Source organism: Cyclospora cayetanensis, unplaced genomic scaffold, assembly GCF_002999335.1.
Source record: "Cyclospora cayetanensis isolate NF1_C8 unplaced genomic scaffold, CcayRef3 CcayRef3_contig_161, whole genome shotgun sequence".
NCBI lineage: Eukaryota > Apicomplexa > Conoidasida > Eucoccidiorida > Eimeriidae > Cyclospora > Cyclospora cayetanensis.
Window position 1 is genome coordinate 35,706 of NW_020312105.1, and position 26,965 is coordinate 62,670.

Consider the following 26,965-nt stretch of genomic DNA (forward strand, 5'->3'; position numbering starts at 1 on the left):
GGAGAACTTTTTCACTACAGTGTGAATCCCGGCATAATTCGAGGAAACATAATATGCCTTGGCAAAAGAGGGTTGCAAAAAAGTCAGAGTGCACAAGCGAATCAGTCCCTGCTTTGTCGTGAACCACAGCAGGCCATCCTCAACGTAGCAATGCCTGATATTATGCCATTCTGCGTCTTGGCAATAGTAGCGAGTGCGTAAGTGTCAAAAAGTAAGGCGCAGGCAATCTTGAGACAAGCAGTAAAACATCACAGACAAAAGCGACTGCGCTGCACAATAGTAAACTGATAGAGCTTCGCGTGCCCGTGTCGGCGTCCAGGTTGATAAGGGCTTAAAAATACTTCAGTCTAAAAAGCCCGCAGGATGCGCCTAAGCCAGCGAACATATCAGGATTTTTTAATACTTCAGGCTTTCCCTAAGGTACCTTAAAGGCCGGAGTCGCTTTGAAAAATAACATGACGGCCATGTACATTGTGCTGGGATTGTTCATGCCCCACTTCACCATACAGAGATTTTTTGGGGTCTGAATACCAGTGGTCGATTTTGGTGAAACAATGGGAATTACAAGCAATATTTGGGGATTTTGGAGAGCTAGTAGCATGTTGAGAAAGATGTGTACCTTCACGAGCATCGGTTGGTAGGCAGCAGTGACGCTCTCAATCGAGTAGCGTACGTAGTTCAGGAGTTGTGACGCGGACGATAAGCGTCCTTGTGGCGGCATCAGCCTTCTCTGTTTAGGTCATACACTGTATCTTCTTAGGTAGATCAGTCCAAGTTGCAGTGATCTAAGCAAATTTATACCTGAAAATTTGATCCCTAGATGAAATCTCAGAAGGCTTCGCAACATCGTTGCTGGTAGGAAATGCCCATCACCTGATTGCCCCACTTGTTGCCGGATCCAGCTCAATTCTTGCAGCAAAAGCACGGGATTTTAAAAGTTTATCTGATATCATGACAAGCGAACGCTTGCGTGGCTTCACATACCATCTGCTTGTTCCGCAAGAGCACAAGCGCACGCCGTTGGTTATCTTGGTGCTTTAAAACGCTTTGCCTGAAGAGTGGACGTTATCCATGTATAGAGTCATCCACCATTCCTTGATAGACTCAATAAAATTACAATAGATTTGCTGTTGCAGCTTGGCTTGGCCACTGACAGGCACAATCAGCGCACAGGTCTTCCCGACTTTGCGAGTGCGAATGTGGAGCGCCATTTATGCGTTTCAGCAGGGTGAGAAAAAGTGATTTTCAAGATAGTGTTTGTGGAATCAAATGTCGAGTCGACTATCCATCTTAGTAGCCTGTCACGTAGTTTGCTAGTATGAGGCGGAGGAGCTTTCCCTTCACAGTGGTCTTGCTTAGGGGTTAAAACTATACGCACCTGCGCCATCGTCCATCGTTTCCCTGCACCAATGCCGGGGTATATCCAAAAGCTGAGGTCGATTCCTGCGTTTTGCTTTTTTCAACAATTTATCCGCATGGAGTTTATTTTTCTCTTTATGCTGTTGGGGCTTCCGAGACAGCAAAACATAGCTTGGGGCTTGTCTTAGCTCAAAGCGGTATAATGGTTCCCCCACCAGGTGGCCAGCGTGCTCGCAGCGCGTCAAAAGCTGCACATCCGTTAGTTTATCTTTGATTTTTCGCCCATTTCTTGTATTCATTAGCTGCAAAGCTTGATATATATCTCCAATGAAAAACTAGTTGCACAGCCAGCAAGAAGAGATGCATGCTCAAAGCCATCCATTTTACTGTGCTGCTGAGCTGTCCGCAAATAGCCTTTGCCTTATCTTGTTAAGACTTCAGCTCTACTCTGCTCTCCACACGTAAACTAAATTGTTAAGGCAACAAAAAAACCGTTTCATTCTAAGGCTTCCTGGCGCAATAGCCTCTACAATGCGCAGCGCTTGGTGCATGCGCGTCTTCCAGCATGACATGCACACGACCGTAGTGCATGGGTCCGGACCAGAAGTCACACACCGTCCTGAAAGGACCCAACTCCAATTTTATGTGGTACTTGGCTGCATCAGCCTTACACATCCTTGTGTCCTGCCGCCCGTTAGCAGACCTGAGTGTATCCAATCACAGATCCTCTCCATATCCGGTCTGGAGTAATATTAGCAGTTCTTGACCGTTAGTTAAGCTTGCAGCAACGCGGAAATGACCTGTAGAGGGTTCAGAAGTGCGACTATAGCCTCTCTAGCCCCATTTGGTGTGATGCAGTCTGACTAGGAGGCTTGACTGTGCTCTGATCCGCTTTCTTTGCTCGCCAAGCAGCTTGATTCCCCTAGGCCCAGTACTGTTGTTTAACTTCTCTGACTTGCTGCATCCGTGTGCAGCTCGAGATTCTGTGAGCCTGTTTTCCACAATAAAAGCAGATGCGTTTTTGGTGGTTTGTTTGTGGTTGCTTGAGAGCGAGAATTTCCTTTTGCGCTTCTCCCCGTTTACCTTGGATTGCTTGCCGGTCGACACAGCTCCTGTATCCATAGGTGCAGATCCTGACTTTGCTCTACTCTCCACTCACTTAGCTAAAGACGCAGGAACTGTACTCATTTGCTCCTGAAGCCTCAAGCAGTCTAGCATATCCAGAAGCTTCACCGGTTGGCTGTTTGTTGCTGAATCGCTGCCCCAACCTCCACCCGCCTGACTGAGTACTTCCGGTAGACCTGTCCTGAGTTACACCCTAAGCAGTGTTTCGTCTACTTTGTGGCTTTGACAACGAAGGTTTTATGTTCCTCGACATAGTAATCCAGCAGTAAACTCCCCTGGTACAGCCATCTCAATCGTCCCAAGCCCTGCTGTTGAGCTGATTTCAGCATTAATTGATGTGTCAAAGCAACTAAAGAGACTTAAATTGTATTAATTCGAAGAGGCATAACCTCCTTCACACAAATAGCCAGCATTCAAGCGCTTCTCCTCTTATAACACATGCCGCAAACAGCACTCTTTTCTCTTTATTTTTGGGTTCAAAGCGGGATACATTTTCAGCCAACTGATGGGATCGTGGAGTTCTTGTGCATCCTTACAGCCGTCCTACTCTTCTGGGTGCCATATCCTTATCAACTCATCCGTACACATTTCCTTTGCTAAAATGTCATATGTTCTACCGGCTGTGGAGCTATTGCGTTCACCCCAGCTTGCAGAGCAGCCACTGTCGCACCAATAAGCGTTTCGCCACTGTCAAACTTCCATCACTAAAGGATATTCTCTTCATACTGTTGCCGAAAGAACCGAAATTACATCCTCGCCGAGTGACGGTCAAAACCAAACTGCTGCTATGAGGAAACCTGATATCCCAAGGCATCTACAGCCAGCGGAAGCGCCGGATCGCTTCGTCGGACCATGCAATAGTACAGACTGAAGCACTTACTTTCGAGCATGCATTGGGATACACCTCATTCCAGGTTCAATGCCAACCTACTAGCATTGCTTGTGTGTTATCCAAGCAAACTCTCTTCTCCCTTTGACGGCTTTCCTCAAATCCTTCACACGAAGAGAATGCGACAGCCAGGGTGAAAGTTACGGCACTCTTGAAGCACTCCGAGCACTCAAAGTTAGTTGCATTCAGCATTTAACGCTAGCGCTGACAGCACTGACTCTCAACATTTTGAGCCAAGTCGTCACTCCAAGCAACGGCATACAAAAGGAGACAAGAATAATTGAGTTCAAATATATGGCATAGCAGAACGTGTCTAAGTGTAGCCTATGTCCCGCTACATCGCCCGTCCCCTTCAGGATAGGGCAGTGAAAACAGTTGCATCCCTAGGCCTTTTGACGTTTGTGAGCCCTTTGCGCTTTAAGGTTTAGCTGCTCTGGAGTCTACAGAGGGCTCTTTACCTATCAGAGAAGGGCGGGGTGCAGAAAACCCCTCTAAGGCTCGGTGTATAGGGTGGACTGAAATATTCAGAGCGCAGGAAGGAGACAGCCGTAACCGTCAGACACAGTCATACACGAATCCACACAGCCGTGTCTGGGTCCTTCTTCAAGGTGATTGAAAGGAAGGCCGCCACTCTAAACGCACGGAGAAGCGGTAGCACCAGCGTCGTGTGCCCAGGACCCTCCGCTGACCTCAAATGCGGCTACCGCATGTACGAGACTCCTGAAGGGCGTTTTGCGGTAAGCAAATGCAGACGGCATAACCAGGACTGAATAGGTTTGTCGCTATTTCAGTCCCTACCTACCGCCTTCTGGTTCGCGCATATGCTCTCTATTTGTGTGCCCCTTCGTCAGTCTTCCCTGTGTTTGCCTTGATTCCCTGCGTGCAGGTATGAGCCTTCGAAACTCCCTGGGATGAAAGCATGCAAAATTATTGGTAGGATCTAGGAAAGGTGTACAGCCGTTCATCGCACCCTTCCGCTGCCGATCCTGAGGCAGCACGCCCATAAATCAACGGCGATTGGTCCATGGCTTCACTCTAGTAGTGAAGTTGCGGCTTATTCATAGCACCATAGAGACTGCCTTCCTTGCGTAGGTTGTGTCTGGCTTCGGGGGGAAGGTTCTGCGCCGAGGGGCCCCGAGCGTGGCTCATCGGCGAGGAGGGGCCGCCGTCCCTGAAATGTTTGTGGTGACTTCTGTGGGATGCATCGATGACGGAATTTTGAAGAATTTGCATCAACTCTTGCTAGGTGCCGCCTGTTTCAGCTTGGCTGCGGGTATAAGCGGCGTATTATTTTTCGCGAGACCCGTCCTTCCTCGGGGGGGGGAGTTGGGACGCCGAAGCAACTGCGCTTCCACACCCTGCAGGGGTCTCCTTGCTGCCTGTTGCAATGCTTCCTTCGTCGCCTTCTTTCCGTCGCTGCCGCCATCTTCTTCCCAGCAATAGCCAAGCTCCCCCTGGCAGCTCTCTATAGGGGAGGGGACCCTGCAAAGCGGCCTCCAAGTCGCTTTCAACAGGACGGATGCCCTTCCCCTCCCCCCGACCCTTATGACTCCCTGGTCTTTGGCTGCAGCAGCAGCGGCTGCGCTGAGGCGGCAGGTGTCCAAGAAGCCCGATGAGGCCTCCGAGGCCCCCGCCACTGCCGCGGCAGTGTCTCCTCCCGCTAGGCGGACTGAAAACGGCTCCATTGCTCCTGCAGAGGCATCTGCACAGGTAGAGAGCCTAGCCACTTCAGTCCGCGTGGCTTTGCGTCCTTCAGATGCGAAGGCGGCCTCCGGTGTAGTCAGCACGCCGGTGGGTTGCCAGAGGTGGGAAGGACGCCTGTGTGGCGTCCCTGTGTCATTTCCCTTCAGTCCCTACACTTCTCAGCAGCTCCTGATGACGAAAGCCGTAGAGGCCTGCCTCAAGGGCGAACATGCGCTGCTAGAAAGCCCCACCGGCACCGGAAAGACTCTCTGCCTCCTCACTGCCACACTGGCGGTCCAACAGCAGCAGCACTCGCTGCAGCAGCAGCAGCTGCTGCTTCGCAAGGTCGCAAAGCCCCCGCTGTCGGAGGCGACGGAAGCAGCGTGGAACTCCCCACAGCAGCCGCAACAACTCCAGGGCCCCCTGGTTGGGAAAATCGTGTATGCCTCAAGGACGCACGGACAGCTGCAGCACGTTATAGCCGAACTCCGCAAGACTTCCTACTCAGTACCCCCAACGCAAGGTAGCTTCCTGCAGCAGCGGCAGCAGCAGGCGCAGTCTCAGCAACAGCAATCACAAGTCCGCGAGAGGAAAAAACCGTCCTCCGTTGTGGGGTGGGGTGCGCTGGCACCCGTGCTCCCAAGTGCTGGCCCCCCTGCAGTGACTTCGGCAGCAAGTTCCACAAAGGAGGAATCTACGCCAGCACCGCATGCAAAGGTAGAACCAGTAACAGAAGCAGCAGCAGGGATAGCTGCGACAGCCGGTGGCCGTCCAGGAGGAGTCCGCGTGTGCGTGTTGGGGTCGCGCGAGCATCTCTGCGTCAACGCCTCTCTGAAACATCTGAAGGGGGCGTCTCTGGCGAGGAGCTGCAAGCAAAAAGTGAAGGCGCAAGTATGTTGCAGAAGTTTCTGCTTCTAGAGATGTTCGACTTCCCTTCTCCACTCGTTCCTGCTACCGTTTGTAGTGCAGCTGCAACCCCAGCTGTGAACACGCGTCTTGCCGCTGTTGCCGCCGCTGCAAGAGCTGCTGCAAGGGACCTGGATGCTCCTGCAGCCTCTACCACTGCACCGGACGATGCATTGCGTCTTGCTTGTGCGTGAATTATGATGTAGGCGTGTGCATACTACAGCGGGTTCATCCGCAACCGCGATGCCATCTCGCAGCGACTCTTTTTGGAGGGCGGCTTAGACATTGAAGAACTCAGGTCGCTTGCCATCACCGTAGGTGCATGCAGAACGCTGGGCTTTTTGCCTTTCTTTGCAGAAGGTAGCGAAGGAAAGGTCCCGTAGATGCGGGGGTAGCCGGCAAACTGTGCTACGCAGTCGTTGAGGGGCTTGACGGTGGTGTCGGTTCCCCCGCCAGTCGCGAGTGCGCGCCTCCTTACTGGCAGCCGCATTCGGTTCATGGTTCATGCATGATGCACAGCGAGAATTGTACCGCTGCAGAGCGCCTTTCACACCACGCGGTACTCTTCTGCGCTGGAAGCGATATGTCTCTGTCTGTTAGTTAACGTGGAGGCGGCTGGATGGATGGCGATCCAGCAGCATTTCCGTAGTGCGCTGGGGAGGAGGCCTCACGGTTGGGCGCTTTCTGTCGCTATTGTGCATGCGACACAGGGCCCTGAACTCTTCTGTCCTTACTACCAGATGCGCGATATGCAGAGTCGTTGCGAGGTGGTAATGCTGCCATACAACTATCTCATGGATTTGGAGGGACAAAGTGCCCTTCTCAGCCCTGAGACGCTCAAGCAGGCCCTCGTGATCATTGATGAGGCACATAATATAGAGGGAGTACTTTTGCACTTACGCGACGCCTAGAGAAAGACACGTAGCACTCCCCTGCCCTCCACGCAGCAAACACCCCAGAGAGAGAAGTAGCTAGCAACCATGGGGGGGCTGAGGGAGAGGTGAAAAAGTAATGGCGTCTGCGAGCACGCTCTTTGAAGCATTCTCAGCGGGGCCTTTCCGCAGTAGACTCTACAGCTGCGTATCGGTGGGGTGCTATGTTTGATGGTGGTAGCGGTAGTGGTGCTGCTGCTACTGCTACTCAGGTAGCAGAGAACGCCTGCTCCTTTACCCTTCGGCAAGTTGACGTAGGGCGTTGCCTGACAGCCTTACAGCAAGTAGCGGCCCTCCTGTGCGATGAACCAGAACCACAAGGCGAGGCTGACCCCCCCCTACCGACTCCTGCTGCAGTATATACACTTGGTGAAAGCCTGCAGTTACTTGACAAGTGGCTAGCACAGGTAGGTGTCGAAGCCTCAGGGCGAGTGCCAGACAAACCGCAAGACTTAGACGCCTTTTAAGGGTGGTGCTCGTGCATGCACTCAATGCCAGTTCCTTGGGACTGCCTTGTCCTTTTCCTGTACATAGAGACAAGCATGCCTGCCTGCCTGCCTCTGCTTTAAAAGAGTCCTTGATCTCATGCCTTCACGCGTCTGCTTTGCACCACAGCGTCGCCCTCGGTGCCTTCTCTCCTGCTTTCACTCTGTTGTTGCTGCTGCTGCTCTTTGCCTCAGTGCTGCTACTGCTGCCTTTGCTATGGGTGCAGCTGGAATTGCATCCGCCGACACCGCAGCTCTCAACTCCTCATCGCCTTCTGCCCCTTGACGCATTTGCTCCTGCAGTACGCGCCGTAGGGGGCCCCCTGAGATCATCGGGGAGTTGTGGAGCTCGCAAGCAGCAGATCAAACCACAATTAGATCCTGATGGGCCGACAGCCATCCAGGGGTTTCTGGGGTTCGAAAGTCGAGAAGGCCTTAGACAGACGCTTGACAGGTGTGTTGGAGTAGCGCTGGCAGTGTAGGCGGTGCAACAGCCTTGTATCCATGTATATATGTATATATATCAATGCATGTATGTATTTGCAAGTCAGCTGCTTTGGTAGCTGTGCAAGTTTCGGAGCCTGGCTGATAATTCTTGACCGCTTCGCGCCCAGTGGTGTGTGTGTCCTCTCTTCAGAAGCATCGAGTTGCTCGAACGGCGGTCCCCTACAGCGGATGAAGGCAGAAGTCCTCTTTTGGAGGCGGCCTCCAGCCTTCAGCTCCTCAAGAGTGCAGCGAACGTCAGAGACTTCCCGGATTTCCCTGTGGCTGCTTATGCGCTGTTTGCCTATGCTGTGCTCTTTCATGTTGGGGTGGAAGTGGCAAGGGCCCTTCCTGCAACGTGTGCCTTCCTTTCGATGCTGTCTAGCTGACTGCTCTCCGTCCCGCTGCAGCAGCAGTTGCCTAGCCGCTTCCACGTCCGCCCCTGTGACACCGCTGGCACTCGCCGCGCGGCATCCACGGCGGAGCAGCAGGCGCCGCAGGTGTTCTTTCTGCTGCTACGGTGCCGCAGATTCTCTTTGGTGACACAACGGCGGCCCATGAAGATTTATTCCGGGTGTACGTACACCCAGATGCGCTGCATTTCAAGTTGAGCCAAGAAGACGAAACTTCTGAGGGCCACGAGGAATCCAGAATGCATACACAGTCGGAGGGCTGTAAAGCGAAGTCCGCGAATGACTTAGACCATATCCCAATTCAGACGTCGCTTTCCAAATTGTCCTTGTCCTAGATTCGTCTTTCTGGCGTCTTTGCCCTTCGCTTTCCCCCTTGATCCCTACCCTTTGCTTTGGCGTAACTGCAGTCGTCAGCAGACCGCTGGGTGCCTCCGCTTGTGTATGTCCTCTCTCTTCTAGGGCTCTAACCGTGCTGTGCCTGTCACCGGCTCCCACCTTCGCTGCCCTTGCCTCACGCCAAGTCCGTTCTGTCCTCTTCGCCTCAGGTATGGGCACCTGCCGAGCCTCACTGTTGTGGACGTTACTGCTGCTTCTCTTGCTGCGGCTGCAGCTCTGAGGCTCCTTCTGTCACTGCCGCTGCTGGGGGCTTGCTCCTCCGTGCAACTTGCCGCTACGTGCTGCTGCTTTATCTGCCTGGCTCCTTCAAGGGCCGCTCGAACTCCGGCATATCTCTAGCTTCCGTTCTGTAGCGTGCTTGCAAAAGGCACGCAGAAAAGTTTAGGGCGTTCCTGTGCAAGGCTTGTGTGGTGCGTCTACCCTCAGGAACCTTGGCCCCCCTTGAGCCTTTAGCCGCTCGCATGCGGTCGGCTTCTTTTCGGATACCTCATTTCTTTGAAAGCGAGCACTTTGCAGGACCTCAGCAAGTCAAGGGCATCCTGCTCACCTCTGCGAACCCCACACGGGCGGCAGCAGACTGCTGCAAGAATCACAAATGGCAGATGCACGAGGCAGAAGGAGACAGTGGAGGTGCTGGCCATCAACTTCTTGCCGTCTATAAGGTATTCTCACCAAGCCCGCCAGCTCCTTCTTGCACCTGTGTGGATGGCTCCATCCCTATAATGACAGCTCCGGAGGCCTACTTAGCCAGCACCAGTGCATCCAACCACTGCAGCGCTCGCCGACTTTTTAGGACCGACTCGCGGCTGCTTCTGCGTGCGTGTGTCCTCGTAGGATCGAGAGAGTGTGGAGTATCTGAGTGCTTTATCGTGTACTCTTGCCCGCTTGTGCCGGGGAGTTTTTGGCGGGGTCCTTGTCTTCCTGTCCTCGTACTCACACCTGGATACACTCTACGATTTCTTGTGCAAAGGTGCCGGCAGCAGCTGGTTCTCCGCGATCAAGGCCAGCAAGGCGGTCTACAAAGAGCCTCGGCGAGCTGCAGACTTGCCGCTTGTGTTGCAACAGTTCAAGCAACAGATCGATCAGGACACGGCGGCGCTTGCCCAGCGCAAATCAACAGCGCTGCAGCAAAGCCAGACCACTGGGGCCGTCCTACTCGCTGTCTGCAAGGGCAAGATTGCCGAGGGTAGGTGCAAGGGGTAGCTAACTCCCGTGCAGCAGCCTGGAGCGGCTTGCTGTGCACCTATGCAAACGCGTGTCTTTGGGTTCTCCTGCATGCGGCAAAAGGCATGCAACGCCCCGCACGCATCCCTTTGCCGCCGCCACTTGCGAAAAGCTGCTGTCACGCTTCCTGCAAGCGTTTTCATTGCTTGACGTATGGGCTTCCTCAGGCTTAGACATAGGGGACAGCTACTGCAGATGTGTGGTAGTGTGTGGTGTCCCGTACGCCTCCCTCAAGGACCCGCGGGTGCAGCTTAAGCGGCTCTTTTTAGACGAGCAGGTGACATTAAAGATGCACATTCACACGCATATACATGTATACATATGCAAGCACATATACGTGTCAATATACATACAGACGTACGCACACAGACACACACACAGACACACACACGCGCAGACACACACACAGACACATACGCACATACACATGCAGACACACACACACACACACACACACACAGACACACACACACACAGACACACACACACATTTTCAAAATACGCATATACGCACTTATTCTTATACCTGCACATGTATACATATCCATACGCCTCTCGCAGGTCTCACAACCCTCCCGTGTTCCTAGCCCTAAGCTTCTACCTGTATCGCTCTGGCCAGTCTGTTGCGTTTTTTTCATCCGTATTTCCGTCATTGGTTAGTCTTGCGGTTGATGGGGAGAGATCTTTTCGCCTCTACTTTGTGCGTGTGTTGCCTCCATATACAGCGGGTGGCCGCAGACGCAAATTTGGCTTGCCCTTCAGGCAGCGAATGGTATCGGCAAGAAGCAATGCGAGCTGTCAATCAGGTCAGGAGACACACTCACTCGCCTCTTTTTTGCCGCTGCCACTATCGCTTCAGCTGTTGGGGTGCAGGTAGCCGTGGTGGCACTGTTCTTGCTGTGGTTCTGTTGTGCGGTGCGTTTTTTCCCGCGATCTGCCGTGGGGGGTTAGCGAAGCCTTTTCAAGTCCATGTAGCAGGAGCCGTTTTCCTTGCGGTTGCTGTTGGCTCCTTTAGGCAGCAGGGCGCATTTGTCGCCACAACAAAGACTTTGGGCTTGTAGTCCTAGCAGACGCGCGGTGAGTTTAGTCCCTAATGAATGCCGTTCTGTATGCTGCTGCCTTTACCCCGCCTTCCTGTGCCTCCCAGTTTTCCTTATTCTGCCTTTCGTCGGACTTCTGTGGCGGAACATGCCTTATGCTATTTCTCCTGCGTGTGTATGTGTGTGTACACATTCCCCTATGACGACCAGCCTCGCAACAGCAGAATGCATGCTGCAACTCTAGTCGCCCTCATGTTTTGTGTCGCTCAGATTCGCGCAGAATGTTCTGCAACGAGACCTCTCAGCTTGGCTGCGAGCGTCACTCTCGCGCCCTCTGGAGTTGCGCGCAGCAGTGAATGTAGCTAAAGACTTCTTTGCTGCTCTTCCTGCATCCTTGAAGGATGATGCAAGCTCCAGGACGTTAAGGGAGGCCGGCGTACCGCTGCCGGCGGCTGCATTTTCTTGGGACGATCTGGAAGAGACGGGGGGTATACCTCTGTCCCTGCAAGCCTTAGGATCATTTGCCGCAGCAACAAGGCGGCAGCCAAGCGCTGCTCTTGGTGCGGCCGTTGCAGGTAATGGTAGTACTGGAGGTGCTCGTGCGGCTGCTGGATGCCCCCTTGCTTCTCAGCAAGCGGCACAGCAGAGTACTACTAGCGTGCATGAGAAGGACCACGCTGATGTCGGTGCATCCATCCGCAGCACCAACAGCTGCGAGACTGCGGAATCTCAAGTCGCTGCAGCCTCAAGCCGTCGGCTGCTCGTGTTACAGGGCTCTCGGCCCCTCAAAAAGCGGGCGTTGTTCTCACAGGCAAAAGGCGCAGCCTCAGCATCCCTTGTGTCACTAACGAATGCCGTCATTGGATTTGGCCCTGGTGCGAAAGCTCCCGATGGCGGTCCTCCCACAGCAGCAGCGAAAGCTGCTGCTTCACCACCAGAACAACAGCGCCAGCAGCAGCTGATGCCTGTGCTACACGCCCCCCCCCAGCGGCAGGCCAGCGACTCCAGCCCAAACGATGAGGCATGTGCCGAAAGTTCTACCCGGTGCAGCAGCAGCAGCAGTAGCAGTAGCAACAGTAGCAGCAGTAGCAACAGCAGCAGCAGCAAAGAGTTAGCACGAGACACTGGTAGGCAGCTGCTCCGGAGCCTCAAGGAGGAACTGGGAGAAGAGTTCCCGGCCTTCTGCAGCCTCCTGAAGCAGATCTCTGCCGTAGAGAGGCCGCATCACCCGGCACAGCAGCAAAGAGGACCGCATGACAGCAGCGGCACCAAGAGGGTAAGCACACTGGGAGCGGCTCGTCAGTATAGAACCATAATGGAAGCCATGTGCGATGCCCTGCTTCTTCTTCCTCCCGTCGCTGCTGCTTCGGACCAGCAGTGGCAACAGCACGAGCAGCAGGAGAGGTGGCACGTGTTGCTAGGGGTGCTGCAGCGCCGCGCTGAAATACTGCGGCGCATAGCAGAGACGTATATAGGCCCTCCATTTTCTGATGCCCTTGGCCACTTGATTGGTGATAAAACAGATGCCATCCTCAGGCAAACTGCAGTGCCCCAACTTTCAGAGCAACGACAACAACGGCAGAAGCAGGAGCAGCAGGCGCAGGAGGCGTCACTCGGTGCCGCAGCGGAAGCTGAAGAAGGCACTGTCTTGCCGCTAGGAGACTCACTGCCAGCAGCAGCACCCGCATCAAATCGGCAGGACCAACAGCAAGAGCAACAAGTGCAGCACGATCACAGACCGCAGCAGCCCGAAGAGAAACACGGCACGTTGGGGGTGTCGGCATGTCGCATCTGTGCCGGTGCAGGGCAGCTGCTGCGTTCTGTCATCTGCGGCCATACGGCATGCAAGGTACGTAGCCCACTAACTAACGATGCTTCCGCTGCTGCTGCAGTCGTTAGTGCTCAAGTTGCAGGAAAAACACTAGATGTGTGAAGCTTCTTTGCCTTCAGGAATGCTGGGGGCCTACATCGGCGACCGTCCTGCAGTGCCATGTTTGCGGTCGCCGTGTCTTAAAGAAACTCCTGCAGCCCTTGTAGGGTGAACGTACACCGAAAAGCCGCAGAAATGATGGTGCTGGCGGCAACAGGGAGTTGCACCTGCAGCAGTGTCGCTATACTAGGCTACCGCCTGGAGCTTTCGCTGTAGCGGCATATGGCCGCGTCTTGGTTTTCAAATGTAGCAGCAGCGGCTACTGCTGACGGTGGTGACCCCATGCCTTTCCCGTTGTCTTAGTTGTGGCTCCTACTGCACCAAGCGAAGAAGGGGGTTTTTTGATAGCTAAGTGGCGCCGTGAGGAGCAGACGGCGACGCCTCTCTTAGGGCTGCGAGCCGCCCACGGCCAATTAGCCGGAGACCAGTGCCGCGTGTCTATGTGCACTTGGCGTGCAACTATGGCTGCTGCTAGTCATGAGTTTCCCACGGTTAGTGCTCCTACTGATGCGGCTACTTTCCGCTTGTCACTCCGTGCTGTGCGTCTACCGTGTGGTCAAACCAAAAGCACGCGCAGAGAAGAGTTCCCACTCAAGACATCCGCAGCGGCAGCTGATGGTGCAGCCAGCGCCTAGCCGGCAGCTCTGCGGCTATCTGCCAGCAAGCGACTCCACAGTCAGGCACGCACTTGGGTGACGGCCAAACACCGCCTCGCAGGGGCAGCAGCATGCTGGTCACATATACGATGCCGCTGCTGGGGGGAAACACATCGTATCCGAAAAGCTAGTGCTGCAGGAGGCCCTATGCCTGTCGCGCGTGCTGCGGCTGCTGCTGCTTTTCTGAGTCCCTCTGCTGGAGAAACTCCTCATACGTCATCTGCACATCGACGCTGCCGCTGTGCAGCAGCACAAACTCGCGTGTGCTTTTCCCGAAGCGCAGAGTGTCTCCCTCCCTGCAGCAGCAGCAACAAGCACGAAAGCCGCGACGGACCTCATGAAAAGAGCAGCGCGAGCAACAGCACACGGTGTCGGCGGCTGTTCTCCATTACTGCCAGGCCCGTGTGCGTGGCTGCTCTGGCTTCGACCTGCTTCAAACAGAAGGTTGCGAGCTTGAAGTTAAGAGTTTGCGATTTTTACCGCAGTTCAATGTATCTCGCGGAATCAATGCGTTCATCATTCAGGAAACTGCCGTTGGTACTCTCCAAGTCGATGATGTAAGGACTGCAGCAGAAACAGCGCAGCAGAAGCGCCAGAAAGAGATGCAGCAGGACCCTTGTCCTCTGAGAGGATTCAAACTCTCAGCTGTGTGCCGAGAGGACGCCTTGGCAGGGGAGGCGACCTTAGGGCGGAGAGAATCACACAGAGAAATATTCTACACGAGTGCAGACGTTTCTGCATATCCACCCCAAGTAGTCGCACGCAACCAACCCCACGCACACACGCACAGACACGAGCGCTTAGCATGCGCGCCAGACTGGCAGCGTCAGCTTTTCTCGCAAGGAGGCCGACTATTTTGCAGGGCAAGAAAAAAGCACAAGCGAGGAAGGAAGAAAGCAGGTTCCATGCAACCAGCTCCTGAAACAGCCTCCGCTTACATGACGGCGTCGAACCGCTTCCTGAACTGCAGCACTGCGTGCTGCTTCGATACTGTCGGATGCAGCAGTAGGACATCCGCTACCCGAGAATCCTTTCCAAACAGAAACCACGAGCGCCTATGGACGTGCATGACTTCTGCGACGCGCATGCAGGGCAGAAGAAGGCAAAGGCCAAGTGAAGGGCGTGAAAAACAGCTGAAGGGAACGCAGCTCTTGCAGCTCTTCTAACTAGGAGCTACGGAATGCTAAAAGTCCTTTCTAAGAGGCGTCTTCTGCCGAGAGATACAAGGCGGCCTTTTCTGCTGCCTTGTATCTCTCGGCAGAAGACGCAGCCAGGTGGCAAGGGAGTGCAAATAGAGTCGAGATAGAGGCCTTAAAACACTTAGCGCGACATCAGCCCTTCGCACATGCAGAGGCAACAAGAGGTAGTACCAAGCTCTGCAGGGAACACAAAACGGACTTGTGGGCTCCTCGTCAGCCGAGGCGACACTTTTCCTGTGCTTCTTCTTGAACTGATACAAACGCCACTTCTTGTCCGGCAGCTGTTCATCTGCAGGAGGCGCATGCTGCGTGCGCAGCAACAGAAACATCCGAAAGCGGCTGCTAAGCGCCACGTGTGAAGAGCGCACACGTGCTCTGACCACAAAGAAGCTCCAACTGTTTTTCTCCGTACGGAACCTCTGCGGCAGAGTGCCGCTGCCATTCTGCTGCACCTGCACAGCACTCCTGAAGCCGCAGTGGCCTATGCTTGTTTTCTACCTTGAGTTGGACGCCGTTCTTTTCTAAAGTGGCAGCAGGATCTCCAGAGTCTTCAGCGAGCAGGCCGGACGGCTCAAAGGTTGGTTTCAGCGCTGCACAACAACACACGTAGAGAGCACACCACCCAGAAATGCAGCAGGACCATCAGCAGCAGCGGCGCATAAAGAGACGACGCAGGAAACGCTGCAACGACTGCAGCAACGTCAGCAGCAGGCTATTCTGCAGGAGCCACCCTACCCGGTTTGTGGTGATTCTTCTTGTCCTTGTCATCTGCTTCAACTTCTTTACGACCCCATTCAAAGGTTCCCGGATCCTCCGCGCGACGCCTCCTCGTGCCACTCGTCGAGTCAGGCCTGCTGCGCTTCACCTTGTCTGCCTTACCCGCAGCGCTTGCTGCAGCGTCCGCTACTGCTCTTGCTGCTGCAGCAGCTCCCAACTCGGCAGCCGAGGAAAACGAGCCCTTCTCGTCCTTCAGGTGCTTGGAGGAGGCGGCAGAGGCTGCTGCTGCTGCTGAGAAGCCCCTGTCTGAACTCCGGCTGCGCCAGCGCGTGTAATTCATAGCAGAAGTCACTGACTGCTCCGGCTTGACATCCCAGCCTGTCCTGCTGCTGCGGAACGCCTGGCGAGTTGAACAGTCCTTCTCCAAGCGTCCGAGCCGGCTACATACAGGGTCGCGACTGCTGCTCGCATGGCTGCCACGGCTGCTACTGCCTCCGTGGCGTTCGCCTTCCATCGTAGCAGCGCTGCCGTTGCCGCTTCCCCCCCGGCCCCTTAAGAGGCGCGCCTGTTTTGCTCAGGCGATACCCCTGAAACGTCGCCGACGCTCCCCTTGGCGTGACTGCCGCATTCAGTGTGCTGCTGCGGCAGTCGTCAAAGCGAGCGGCTTTGGTCGCTTGCAGCAGCCGAGCGCACATTCCAAAGCCCTGGCGCTCCGTAGTCTGTGCGTGTCGACGGAAAGGCCTCTGCGGCTGCCACTCATCCGCCTGGCCAGGCGTCCTTTAAGATCCCTAGGACCTCCGCAGCACTCCCTGATGGCGTGAGCCGGAGAATGTGCGGTTACACGACTGGTGCTGAGAAAAAATCGCGCAGGGCGGGGGGGGAAGGGCCGCCGTTGCCGTGGCGGCTGGTGTTGCTGCTCTTAACTCTGCGCCCATTGAAAGAGCAGTCATTTATGTATTTAATCCCCAGGAAAACGAGGGCCTATCATCCAGATGTGCGAATCTGCAACGACCGTAGCTGCGGCTCCCGCAAAGCCACGGCTGCGCATGCGGCCCCTGCAAAGCCACGCATTCCATACAGCGTAGCAGACGTTAGAGGAGCCGGGGAGGGGTAGGGGCCCTCCTAGCGAGACTCGCTTGTTTGTTTGTGTATTTGGGCCTTTCAGAGTATTGATAGAGCTCTATTGTTTCCTAGGTGTCTCGTTGTTTGGTGCTGCGGCATCTCCACGGGCGTTTCGGTAGTCGCAGCGTCTTTTACCCAGTGCTACTGTGGTGCCTGCAAGGTGCAGGGCGCTACTGGTCCTGCCCCTGCAGTTGCTATTATTGTATTTGCAGCTGCCGCTTTGGTGCTCACACTGGAAAGGCCTAGACGCTCGCAACAACTGCCTTCACTCCGCGTACCCCAGGCCCCCGCCGAGCCGAAAGCAACGCGGAGTCTGCAGCAGCAGGCGGAAGAAGCGCTTTCGTGCAGCTCAAGAGCGCCATCCCCCTTGATTATACTTGTTGTTCTCTTCTTCTCTCTGCGTCCGTGATAGGCCGAAAAGAGCAGGAACCTGTGCCCCCCTTTTCTCGCACAGCGCGCGCCACCCCCCCCGCACCCCCCCTACTGTCAGCGAGCCTCAGGATGTTCGTCCCCGTGCCATACAGTCGCCCCGATGGAGCAGCCTTGCCCCCTGGCGCCACTTTGGTGCCGGGGGCCTTTCCGCCGATGGCAGGGGCCCCCCCAGGGGCCCCCTTGGGCCCTGTGCCGCTTGTGCTTGCTCCCGGATTCGCCCCTGGAGGTCCAGGTATGCCCCCCCCCATCCTCGAGAGAGAGCCTGTTGACGTCTGCAAGCTTTTCGTGGGGGGCCTTAACCCGAGCACAACCGAAGCGGAACTGGAGGACTACTTCAAACAATACGGCGCGGTAAGGCCAAAAAACAAGAGCTAGAGGAGGAGCTCCGCCTTCTTGCCACCACAGACACAAATCCTTACAGGCCTGCTGCCTGAAGGGGCTGCTGAGGCGTTCGTTCGCACGCACTGCCACACATCAGCAGCGCTAGTTTCGAACGTGCAGCACATATTCCGGCCGCGGAGCCCTCTGCTTCGTCGTCTGCATGGCGAGGGCACACCACCCCTCCCCGCATCGGAGCTCATGGCTGGCTTCCCTCTCATCTTTCCCTCCCTTCCTTCCCTCTTCTTTTTGGGAGCTTTAGGTGTTCGGGCCTTTCTGAGATCTGTGCAGGTGCGCAGTGCCGTCGTTATGTTTGACAAGAAGTTCAATCGGAGCCGCTGTTTTGGCTTTGTTACATTCAACACCGAGAAAGAAACCCTCCGAGCATACTGCATGGGGCCCCATACCATTGGTGGGAACGAGGTGCGTGCAGACAGGAAAAGAGGGTGGACAGGGTCGAAGATCGGAGTCATTTCCTGCTGTGGCGCTGTTGCATTGCGCACAGGGGTCTCTCGCCCCTCGGCCGTTTATTGCGTGTGTCATTTTTGCAGAGGCGTGCGTGTGATGCTGCCTTTTTTGCGTGTGTCAGGTCGAGCTGCGCAGAGCAGTGCCACGTACGACGTTCTACCCGGGATCAAGAGGGCCCATTGGCTTGCCGCCACGCGGGGGGGGGCCCCCGGGGGGTTCCTCGCCGCAGCGGCAGGAAGGCGCAGGCACCACGGAAGGAGGGGCAGCAGCAGCAGCTGCTGCTGCGCCAGGAGCTGTAGTCCCTTCTTCAGCACCTCCCTCGGACGATCCCGAAGAAAAGGAGTGCAAGGTCTTTATTGGAGGCATCCCCCCTACAATGACGACAGGTGGGCGCTTGGAAGCTTGGATGTGGGGTTGGAGGCTGAGTTGTGTGCAGCTCCTCCGCTCACACGTAGTAGAAGTAGCGCGCGCGACGGAATTCTTGTCGCCCTCAGAGCGAGCCTCTGGAGAGTGGCGTGCTGTCTTTTGCGCAGAAGACATCCATGCCTTCTTTTCAAAGAGGTTTGGAATGGTCAGACGCGTTGATTTCTTCTACGATAAGATGACGGGAAGAATGCGGGGCTTTGGCTTCCTAGTCTTCTCCTTCCCGCACTCTGCCAAGATGGCCGTCGGGCACCACCAACTCGGAGACGTCGTGATCGAGGTCAAGAAGGCGGTCGATAAGTGAGTTCTCGTGCCTCTTCCTGCAAGGCGAAAGAGGGGGAAAGGCCTTTATGTGGCCTCGAAGCGGCGGCGCTTGCGTGCAGCCTCTTACGTCTCCGCTTCGGCATTTTCCAGTGGGGGTTGTGCGCCTTGTCCACTGGCCATGGCTTTGTTTGCTTGCGAGTTTTTGCCGTGTACAAGGGGCGGGGGAGTGACAGGAAGGGAGGAGGGAGTGACAGGAAGGGAGGAGGGAGTGACAGGGAAGGGAGGAGGGAGTGACAGGGAAGGGAGGGGCAGGGGGGTCACTCGCTCGGCGCCTCCTAGATGTGTGTGTGGCGTGTGTTGGGTCGTGGGAAGTTGTAGGTGAGAAAGGTTTCTTGCCAGGAGGGTGCTTTCGCGTGTTCGCGGAACTGCCTAGACTCTGCGCTTTTGCGGGGGGTTTTCTTGTCGTGCGGTGCAGAGAGGAAATGAAGAACCAAAAAGAAGCCGAGGCAGCTAGCGGAGGCGGGAGACCCCGTAAGTCCTTTTCGTTGTTGATTGTAGGACTGCCACGCGTATCTTTTCTCAGTTTAAACGCGCACACCCTCCGTGCAGAGCGGCAGGTTTCCTGGCATTTTAGCGCAGTGCTTCGTGTAGAAGCTGCGTGGAATGTGCAGCTCCCCGACGGCCTCCTCCTGGCGCTCAAGGCGGGATGATGATGAGATCCATGCGGCCTGCCATGGAATTCGTTCCATTTGAGATGGCTATGCACCCCGTTGCGGCTGCAGGGGGCCCCGGACGAGGCCCTCTTCAAGATCCCTATTCAGTATTCCCGCATGCAGCGGTTGCCGCTGCGCCTGCAGCGGTTGCTGCTGCGCCGGCAGCCGCCGCAGCAGTAGCGCCGAGCGCTTACGGCGGAGCCTACTATCCCGTAGCAGAGCCTCAGCAGCAGCTTGCGTATGCAGGGGCCTCCGGAGGAATGTATGTTCCCCAAGGATACGGCTACGTGGTTGCAGGGGGTGCCCAGGATGTCTACGCGCACCAACCCGGCGCGACAGAACAGCCTCAAATCGCAGATCCGTACGATGTGCAGGGAGCCATGAGGGCACGGGTGGCGAAGGCTCAGCCAAGATCCCAGCCATACTAAGTGCAGTCATAGCAGAAGAAGCGCAGTCGACAATACGACGAGAGTGGAAGATCATCGAGGGGCACCCCTCGTTCCCATGGTAGGGCTGTTCTATCTCACCGGTTATCTGCAGAGCTTTCACCCGCTGCAATAGCAAAGATACCAGCAGTAGTGGCTTCAGCAGCTGCATAGTAGCGGCAGCAGCAGCGGCATCAGTAAGGCTGAGCTTGAAGCTATGAATAAAGATACATATATATATATATAAAGAGGGGAGAAAGAATAAGAGCGGACAGGAAGATCGGTTGTAGGAGTAGCGACAGCTTTAGACTCAGGAAGCCCCCACTAGGCCAGCGAAGGAGGTTCTATACAAACACATATATCCACTTATCTACCGCTGCAAGATGCAGCGTATTCTAAGTTGAGGCAGAGAAGAGGCACCGGCGGGAGAGGCGGCGATGGCAGGCAGTATATGCTGCTGCCGTAATAGGCAGGAGCGAGGCAGATGGTGGCAGCAGCAGCAGCAGCAAAGCACCAGCAGCAGCTCAGGACCATCATCAGCAGTAGCAAGTGCTTTACCCTAGGATGTTGTTCACTGCTCAGCGAGGGAGTGTCAGCAGCTGCAGCGGCGCTACCTTGAGTTGTTGCTGGAGTAGTGAGTGATACTTGGCGGGAAGTTAGAATACAGTTGTGTATCACGCACCCATGTGTTTGCACCTATTGCAACCCTCAGAGGGCAATTACCCGAGCAGCATTATGAGGGGCACTGGGCGAAAAGCCCTCACCTTCCCTGAGGTTTTTGTATACGCGAGGAGATGATCTGTACTAGCTGAGTGGTATTAGAGGCCCTGCAGGGTCCTGTGCTTAGGGTCAGACTCAGACCGACAGCTTCTTTATGCTTCGCTTTGCTAGGAATAGCACACGGACGCCCTTGGGGTCCTTTGTATGCAGCGCATGCAGGGCCCTCTGGGGAAGCAGGCAGCAGTGTTAGTCACTCGACACCATTAGAGAATACAGCAGATAGAAGTGGCAGCTAGTCAGTAATGGGTAGATTTGGGCCGGTTTGGTGCCCTGCACAGCATCCCTTTGGTTCCTCTGTGTACGGATTGGGGGCTTAATGCAAATGTTAGTGTTTTAGGTCTTGGAAGAAGTCACTCTAATGTAGGGTAGAGGGGCTCTTAAAGGCCTACCCGTAGGTGCCACACGTTGCCAGGCTAGGAGCACCCATGAGGGCTTATGGCGTGCAAGGCGGTATTTGGTCGAGGGGCTGCGGGTGGGTGTTGGAATTTTGTTGACAGTTTACAGTGTGCATTAGTGCAAACTATGCTGTCCAGTGTTCCGGGGTGGCTAGGACGCCAAGTGTAGGGTTCTCCGAGGCTTAGGTGAAGTTGGGGTTAGGCCGAGGTTGCGGCTTTTTGACAGTGAGGCACCAGCCTGTGGCCGCCTGGTAAACTCCGAAGCAAAGTTGGTTCACATGGTGCATAGGGGGCTGACTTGCACCCGTATTCTCTAGTTCATGTGGCTGGGGTTGTTGCAGTTGCGGTTGGCAGAACCGACAAGTGGATTTTAGGCGTGCACTGCTCAGGGTCTCATAGGGCCCTGCTTGGGCCGTGGGGGCCTCTTCATTACATCAGCCTACGGGAACTGGGTACCCCTTTACTTCCCCGCGTCCATCGTTAAAATAGAAAGGCCGTGCTTTTGCAGTGCAGAGACGGCTGAGGGTTCTAGACGCAGGGACGAATGGGTGCAGGGTAAACGGAAGAGGCAATAGCGATGCTATGCTTTCGTCGGCTTCGTAGCTGCTCCAGATGGGGTTGACCATCTCCTGTAGGTTGGGGATGTGGCCCTTGGAATTGAAGGCGCAACACAGAAGGCGTGCGCTCATGTTGGAGGTGTTCGTACCTGGCCCTGTGCTGCGCTGTCTCTGCAGGCGGCCCATTGACAATGGCGCCCTACTGTTATGTGCCTATTTGTTTTACTCCCTTGCTTCTATGTAATTGTTCTTCCTACGCAGTTTGTGCTTCCTTGCCGTCTTCGATGCTTGCTACGTATTTGCCACTTTCTTTGCGCTCCACTGATGTCTAGTGCGTTGAACGCCGTCGCTGGCGATGCCTTGTATTGGCACTGTTTAAAGATCTAAGCTCAGCAGCTTACTTCAGTTTTATGGCTCTTCTGGTGCTACATTCATTCCCCCTTGTCCCCTCGTAAGGGCTTCTGTGTGGCCTTGTTCTCCGCACGTGCGGAAGGTTTTTCTGCAAGCTCGTTGTCTCAGCGTGAAAGAAGGATCGTGGCGCGGGTGGGTACCGTGCCTGTGCATCTCAATCATTCTGTTGCATGCTTAAAATGTTAAGACTGAGCAAGGTATGTAAGCGTACGGAAAAGAGAGCCCTGGAGCTGTCAAAGGGGCTATGTCTATCCCACTCACAAGCGGCACTCTGCCCACCGTCATTCCCCCGAGATTATTGGCGGTGCCCTTCCCATCTCGTGGCGCCTTCCATTCAACGTATGGCGACGCCTGTATGGGAACAGAATATACCAAATGCTAAAATCGAATTTCCCATTAGGAAATCCTATTTAGTGAGAGGGCAGGTGTAGCATTGGAGGCTTCCATTCTCTCCACCATAGCTCTACACCCTTCGTGTCCACGAGGTCCTGTCAGGAGTAGTATTATGCCGACCCCTACCTCACTCGCCTTCTTCTGGGCATTCTTTCACTAGCCGTTCATTCTCACGGCTTTGAGGTCCCTCTTGCTGTAACCAGGTCCCATTCAGGGTGATGGCTGCACGAGGGCTTCTCTGCTTATGAAGGGGCGGCTCACACGCAAGGTAGGCTGCCTCCTCCCCATCTTTCGATGGCTTGAATGTATCATAAAATATTAGACACTCTTCCATAGGACCATGGGCAGGGGGCCTCGCCTGGACCGTTTGCAGACTCAAGGGCACCCCCCTTTCGTGCCCTATCGCCACCGATCCCAACAAATATGCAGACACCCTCTCAAAGAGGGCAAGAAAATGCGTGTGTGGTACTGTTATCGGCTGCTTTGTGCTCTACCAATACTCCAACCCGAGCTTTTAGCTTCCTTATGACGGGAATGGAAGAAAGACAGGGGTGTAGCGTTAATTTCTGCTTTTGGCACGCGCCGTTTAGGAGACATAGGGCTTGTTGCTGCCGACACCCTGCTCCCGAAGGAATCGATCGATCGATACAAACCTCTGCTGCTGATGTTGCTTTTGTTCGTGAGTAAGGTGAAGAGCCATGCAGCTGAGCTCCCCCCTCTGTACCTTCATCAGCAACTTGGTGCGTCCATAAAAGTAGACGCCACTGCGTATGCGACGGAAAAGCGTCGGTTCCAAGCCGTTCGTTTCGAGGTATTGTGCCAAGAGGCCGTCCACTGTCAGAGGCTGACGACAAAAGGCAATTAGCAACATCACAGGCACACCGAGGAAATGCATAACCTAGCAAATATTCAATGCGAATGCAGCATGCATCCATACATGGCAGTCAGAGAGGCATAAAGAAGTAAGCTGTCAAATCGGTTCTCTGCGGCATCGAGACAGAGTGAGGGAGAGGCACGGGAATCAGAAAGCTTCGAAACCCTCAGGAAGCCCACGAAGATGTGGAGGGCCAGCAGGATACTTGACACTAATTCTAAGCAGGGGAAAAGGTGTGTATTACTTTCATATGTACTGAAGGAGCACCTCATCCAAGCATCCGTTTTCTCTATCCCCTAAGCTGCTTTGTTCCTCTGCCTGCCCCTCCCCCAGTGTCTGATATTCGTAGTGTGCACCCTTGTGTGTGACTGGGTGTGCACTCCTATCCTCTTACATAGCCTTTGGGCGTATCACTTCCTTTCTACATGAGAACCCCTGACCTAGGTGTGCATCTGCATACCTTTGCCTTTTCATCCGAGCATTGCCTACTGGTCTCTTTTGTAGAGTTGCCAGCGTGGCGAGCTGTGAGCTGTTGACTGTCACGGGATGCAAAGCTCTCCAGCTTTCTCTCCGCATATGAAGTCTGTCGCGAGCTGCTTCCGCCCTGCGAGAAGTGGCCCCCTGCTGCAGCCACACCAGCTGCGGCTGCTGCATGTCGTCGGCGCTGCTCCCTCGCTTCCTGATGTTCCATTAGCTGCTGATGCAGCTGTGCTATGCGTTGCTCCTGTATCAAGATTTGCTGCCGCAGGCTTTCCCTGTCTGCTTGTTGGAAAATCTCACCCGTAGGATACTCTGTTGCAACACAAGCAAGCGCCAATCTAGCTATGAACTCTTGCGGCTATGCGTCTCGTTTTAGGATTCGTGTTTGTTTGTAGCCAGTGATACCGCACCACGCAGACAATGGGGGAACCCCAGCAGACGTCCGGTTACGGAGCTTCACTGTATGGGTGGAGGGAGCGGCCTCAGTTTAACAGCCAGTGCTGTCTACTATTTTAAGCAGAAAGGGCAGCAAGAACAGCGAAATACTATGCTTACGCGTGCCACGGGGACATGGACTTACCGTATAGCTGCTCCTCCGAGTTGTTCCAGGCTTCTTGGTGTGTGTACTGCATGTGCTGTTGCATCATCATGCCTTGCTGCGGCTGTTGCTGTTCTATTTGTTGTTGCTGCTGTTGCTGTAGCACATGCTGCTCTCTCCACATGGCCGCCTCGCGTTCGCGCTGCTCCCTGATCTGTGCAGGAGAGGGTCCCGCCAAACAAAGCAGCTGGGATACATCCATGTCTTGCAGCTGCTTACGAGCGTCCTCCTCTTCTTTAGCCCTCTGCTCTGCCTCTCTAGCCAGTCGTTCCCTCTCACTGGCCGCTTCCGCCGCTGCGGCAGCAGCAGCTGCTGCTGCTGCTGCATCCGCCTGCTGCTTCTGTTTCTCTTGCTCCCTTTTTTTTGTGGACCCCAGCAACTGCGAGACATGCAAGACGCAGACACAGGTATGATTGGCGCTTAAAGGCACCCAGAGCATCGCGGTGCTTCTTTTCCTTCAGCAGATCACTGCCTGTTGTGCAGCGATACGCAGTGGTGTCACTGGCAGTGCACTGCAACACCACCACGCCTGAGGCGCCACGCGTTATCCACTAAGCATAGGATAACACGTGATATATACAGACAAAGCGCGCCACGGCGCATGAGTTTCAGGGAGTAACTGCTTTTGTGTTGAAGGCGAGCAACAGCAGGGATGTGGGGGCCTCTGCTTACTTGCTTGCTGAGGGCGGCGGCCGTCTTGTTTGCGACGGAGAAGCAGCCCATCGCTTTAAGAGATCGCGAGAGATCCTCTGCTACTTTGTTGTACAACGGCGCTGAGACAGAAGGAAGGCACAGAGAAGGCAGGGCACTTAGGAACATCCAAGGCTGCTGCTAAGGCCCTACAAGCCGCCTTAAGGTCCATTTTGAATGCGGTGTCAGGGATTCCGGTGCGTATACAGCCACGAACGTGCCCGCACTCCCCTCTTTCTCTTTCAGCCAATTTCGGCTTTGTACGCCATAGTCCTTTACTCGCGCGTAGGCCCCAGAACTTGCTGTTCTATCCCCCAGCAGCCCCGAACACCATTCGCCCCCTCCACCAGAGCCTATTTCAGACTCAGTTTGTGGCAGACCTCACCGTCGTGACTGGGAACGGAGATGACAGAGAGACCTCCGCTGCCGTTGTTTGTTGGCAGAACGCAGCTCATGCCCGCGAGCGCCGTGCCCGCGGCATCCATGGCACTGCGTACATTGCCGTAGTCCACAGACACAGAGTTCGGAGGGGGCCAAGAGACACCTGTTTGAATCGGGCTCAAACCTCTAAGCCGCGTGCCATTACTCATTGTTGCTTCCGTCTGCTGTTGCTGCTCGGATGATTGACCGTCGAACCCGGCGCAGTTTTTGATCTCTGCTGCCTCCTCTGAGAATATCGGAGCTCCCAGCCGGTGTGTCAGGGCAGCAAGGGTAGGGGCCTTTGGATTTCGGGATATGCACGGTGGCGCCGATGGCGCTGCGTGAAAGAAGGGAGAGCCAGTGAGTGCAGGGGGGATGTAGGCGCTGCCAACCGCTGTGATAGCACATCCACAACGGCAGCAGCGGGTGGAAAGTAAAGAAATATACGGGGTTCACACACACATAGATAGCAGGGGTAGGGCTGAGGGGAGGTGGGAACACGCCGAAGAGAAGGGAGGAAAGCAATATACAGAGGAATGTTCGTAGATCTCGGCAAGATAGCGCAACGGCAGGAAAGCCTAAAGGGTCCTGCCTGGTTCAGAGTGAAGATGTAGCAGAGACAAGGGATGCACATTGATTCCTGCATGCGCATAGGCTCAGAGATACGCCAGTGCAGCTACTTCTCTGCTGCTAAGCTGTACCTGCTGCCGCGAGGCACTGGGGTGGCCGCACATTGGTGGGGATAAGTCGCCCTGCGGGTTGAGCAGCCATCATAGAGGAGGAATGCTGCACCAGGACAGGTAAGCCTGCCTCAATTGCATTGGCGGTGTTCAAAGGCCTGATTTTCTCAGAGACAATAACCTCCTGAGGGTGGGGCCTGCTCTGGTTTAGGAGCGAGGCTCCAGGTTTCATTTGTTCCTGTGGGTGAAAAACGGAGGAAATCATTGTTGCTGGGTGTAAACCTTGAAACGCGTGTGAGCGAAGGTGTTAAAGGACAAGGGGCAAGGTGAGCGACCGCCCTGCTGGCTGCAGAAGACAGAGAGGAGCACATATATTCCATTGCTATGCAGGACCGATGTGAGATGCGGCTGGGTAGATACACACTCTCACTGGCATCCACACACATGAAAAACCAACGCCTGTAGCCGATAAGACGTGTGCATGTCCTAGGTGCTCATGAGGTGCGCCGCTGTTGACCTCCCCTGAGGCACAACAGTGCCCCAGGAGAGAAGAGGCGGAGGGCGTCAGAGTCTGGGCTTACCAAAGAGGGATGGCTTCAAGGGAAGCGAAAATCCGGACACCAGAAACTGCAGAGAGTTGCGAGAACACCAGCCGCTGCCCCAGATCATGACTCAACCGGGGGACTGCATCAAAGGCCGGTCTAATGTTTGCCCCTCCCGCAAATAAGCCGTTGGTGCGCGTGCTTGTGGTGGCGTCCCTAATTTTCACGTGAAAGAGCCTAAAGTCGACCTGGTGGTAAAAAGAAGGCGGATCAGCAGGATGTGTTCGGTGTGTTTTACAGTCGATACGCTGCGCGTGCCGCAGGGCGGCGGTGAGTCACCGGATGCCGCTGGTACGCTGTGCAGGCTTTTATGGGAGGGAGAGGACAAGAAGGTTTTTTAAAGGCATTACACAACTTATGTTCTCCTAACTCGCAGAAGGGGTGGTTAGAGGTGGCGTTTCACGCTGCGAGGAAGAGGCAGCG

General features: G+C 55.1%; 4 protein-coding genes across 4 annotated transcripts; 3 read left to right on the forward strand and 1 right to left on the reverse strand.

The window, feature by feature from the left end:
• Positions 1 to 4,918: 4,918 nt before the first annotated feature.
• Positions 4,919 to 7,861, forward strand: LOC113147224 (regulator of telomere elongation helicase 1 homolog). Its single transcript, XM_026337053.1, has 5 exons — positions 4,919 to 5,947; positions 6,169 to 6,276; positions 6,673 to 6,846; positions 7,107 to 7,301; positions 7,607 to 7,861. Exons 1-5 carry the CDS (start codon positions 4,919 to 4,921, stop codon positions 7,859 to 7,861), a joined length of 1,761 nt encoding a protein of 586 aa, XP_026192838.1.
• Positions 7,862 to 9,273: 1,412 nt separating this feature from the next.
• Positions 9,274 to 13,500, forward strand: LOC34618689. The gene is made up of 8 exons (XM_026337054.1): positions 9,274 to 9,447; positions 9,655 to 9,820; positions 10,063 to 10,172; positions 10,621 to 10,701; positions 10,911 to 10,972; positions 11,206 to 12,784; positions 12,886 to 12,940; positions 13,169 to 13,500. The coding sequence occupies exons 1-8, from the start codon at positions 9,274 to 9,276 to the stop codon at positions 13,498 to 13,500; spliced, it is 2,559 nt and encodes an 852-aa protein (XP_026192839.1).
• A 2,123-nt stretch (positions 13,501 to 15,623) lies between these two features.
• On the reverse strand, positions 15,624 to 26,205 carry LOC34624123 (polyhomeotic-proximal chromatin protein). Its single transcript, XM_026337055.1, has 7 exons — positions 25,962 to 26,205; positions 25,226 to 25,654; positions 24,823 to 24,923; positions 24,212 to 24,529; positions 23,736 to 23,910; positions 16,937 to 16,956; positions 15,624 to 15,638 (listed from the first exon to the last, which is right to left on the reverse strand). The coding sequence occupies exons 1-7, from the start codon at positions 26,203 to 26,205 to the stop codon at positions 15,624 to 15,626; spliced, it is 1,302 nt and encodes a 433-aa protein (XP_026192840.1).
• Positions 17,061 to 19,665, forward strand: LOC34624122 (heterogeneous nuclear ribonucleoprotein 1). Its single transcript, XM_026337048.1, has 6 exons — positions 17,061 to 17,342; positions 17,661 to 17,792; positions 17,959 to 18,257; positions 18,399 to 18,560; positions 19,000 to 19,055; positions 19,196 to 19,665. Exons 1-6 carry the CDS (start codon positions 17,061 to 17,063, stop codon positions 19,663 to 19,665), a joined length of 1,401 nt encoding a protein of 466 aa, XP_026192833.1.
• Positions 26,206 to 26,965: the final 760 nt, after the last annotated feature.

Bases quoted from the DNA above. Each gene is read 5' to 3' on its own strand.
- LOC113147224 (XM_026337053.1), top strand. From the start codon at position 4,919: ATGACTCCCTGGTCTTTGGCTGCAGCAGCAGCGGCTGCGCTGAGGCGG. The intron at 5,948-6,168 runs GTATGTTGCAGA...ATTATGATGTAG, and splicing joins AGCAAAAAGTGAAGGCGCAA to GCGTGTGCATACTACAGCGG. The intron at 6,277-6,672 runs GTAGGTGCATGC...CATGCGACACAG, and splicing joins TCAGGTCGCTTGCCATCACC to GGCCCTGAACTCTTCTGTCC.
- LOC34618689 (XM_026337054.1), top strand. From the start codon at position 9,274: ATGCACGAGGCAGAAGGAGACAGTGGAGGTGCTGGCCATCAACTTCTT. The intron at 10,173-10,620 runs GTGACATTAAAG...CTCCATATACAG, and splicing joins GGCTCTTTTTAGACGAGCAG to CGGGTGGCCGCAGACGCAAA. The intron at 12,941-13,168 runs GTGTCTTAAAGA...CCGTTGTCTTAG, and splicing joins GTGCCATGTTTGCGGTCGCC to TTGTGGCTCCTACTGCACCA.
- LOC34624122 (XM_026337048.1), top strand. From the start codon at position 17,061: ATGTTCGTCCCCGTGCCATACAGTCGCCCCGATGGAGCAGCCTTGCCC. The intron at 18,258-18,398 runs GCTGAGTTGTGT...CTTTTCAAAGAG, and splicing joins GCTTGGATGTGGGGTTGGAG to GTTTGGAATGGTCAGACGCG. The intron at 19,056-19,195 runs GTAAGTCCTTTT...TGGAATGTGCAG, and splicing joins TAGCGGAGGCGGGAGACCCC to CTCCCCGACGGCCTCCTCCT.
- LOC34624123 (XM_026337055.1), bottom strand. From the start codon at position 26,205: ATGATTTCCTCCGTTTTTCACCCACAGGAACAAATGAAACCTGGAGCC. The intron at 25,655-25,961 runs GTACAGCTTAGC...GTGCTATCACAG, and splicing joins CCAGTGCCTCGCGGCAGCAG to CGGTTGGCAGCGCCTACATC. The intron at 24,924-25,225 runs GTGAGGTCTGCC...CTTCTGTCTCAG, and splicing joins CTCCGTTCCCAGTCACGACG to CGCCGTTGTACAACAAAGTA.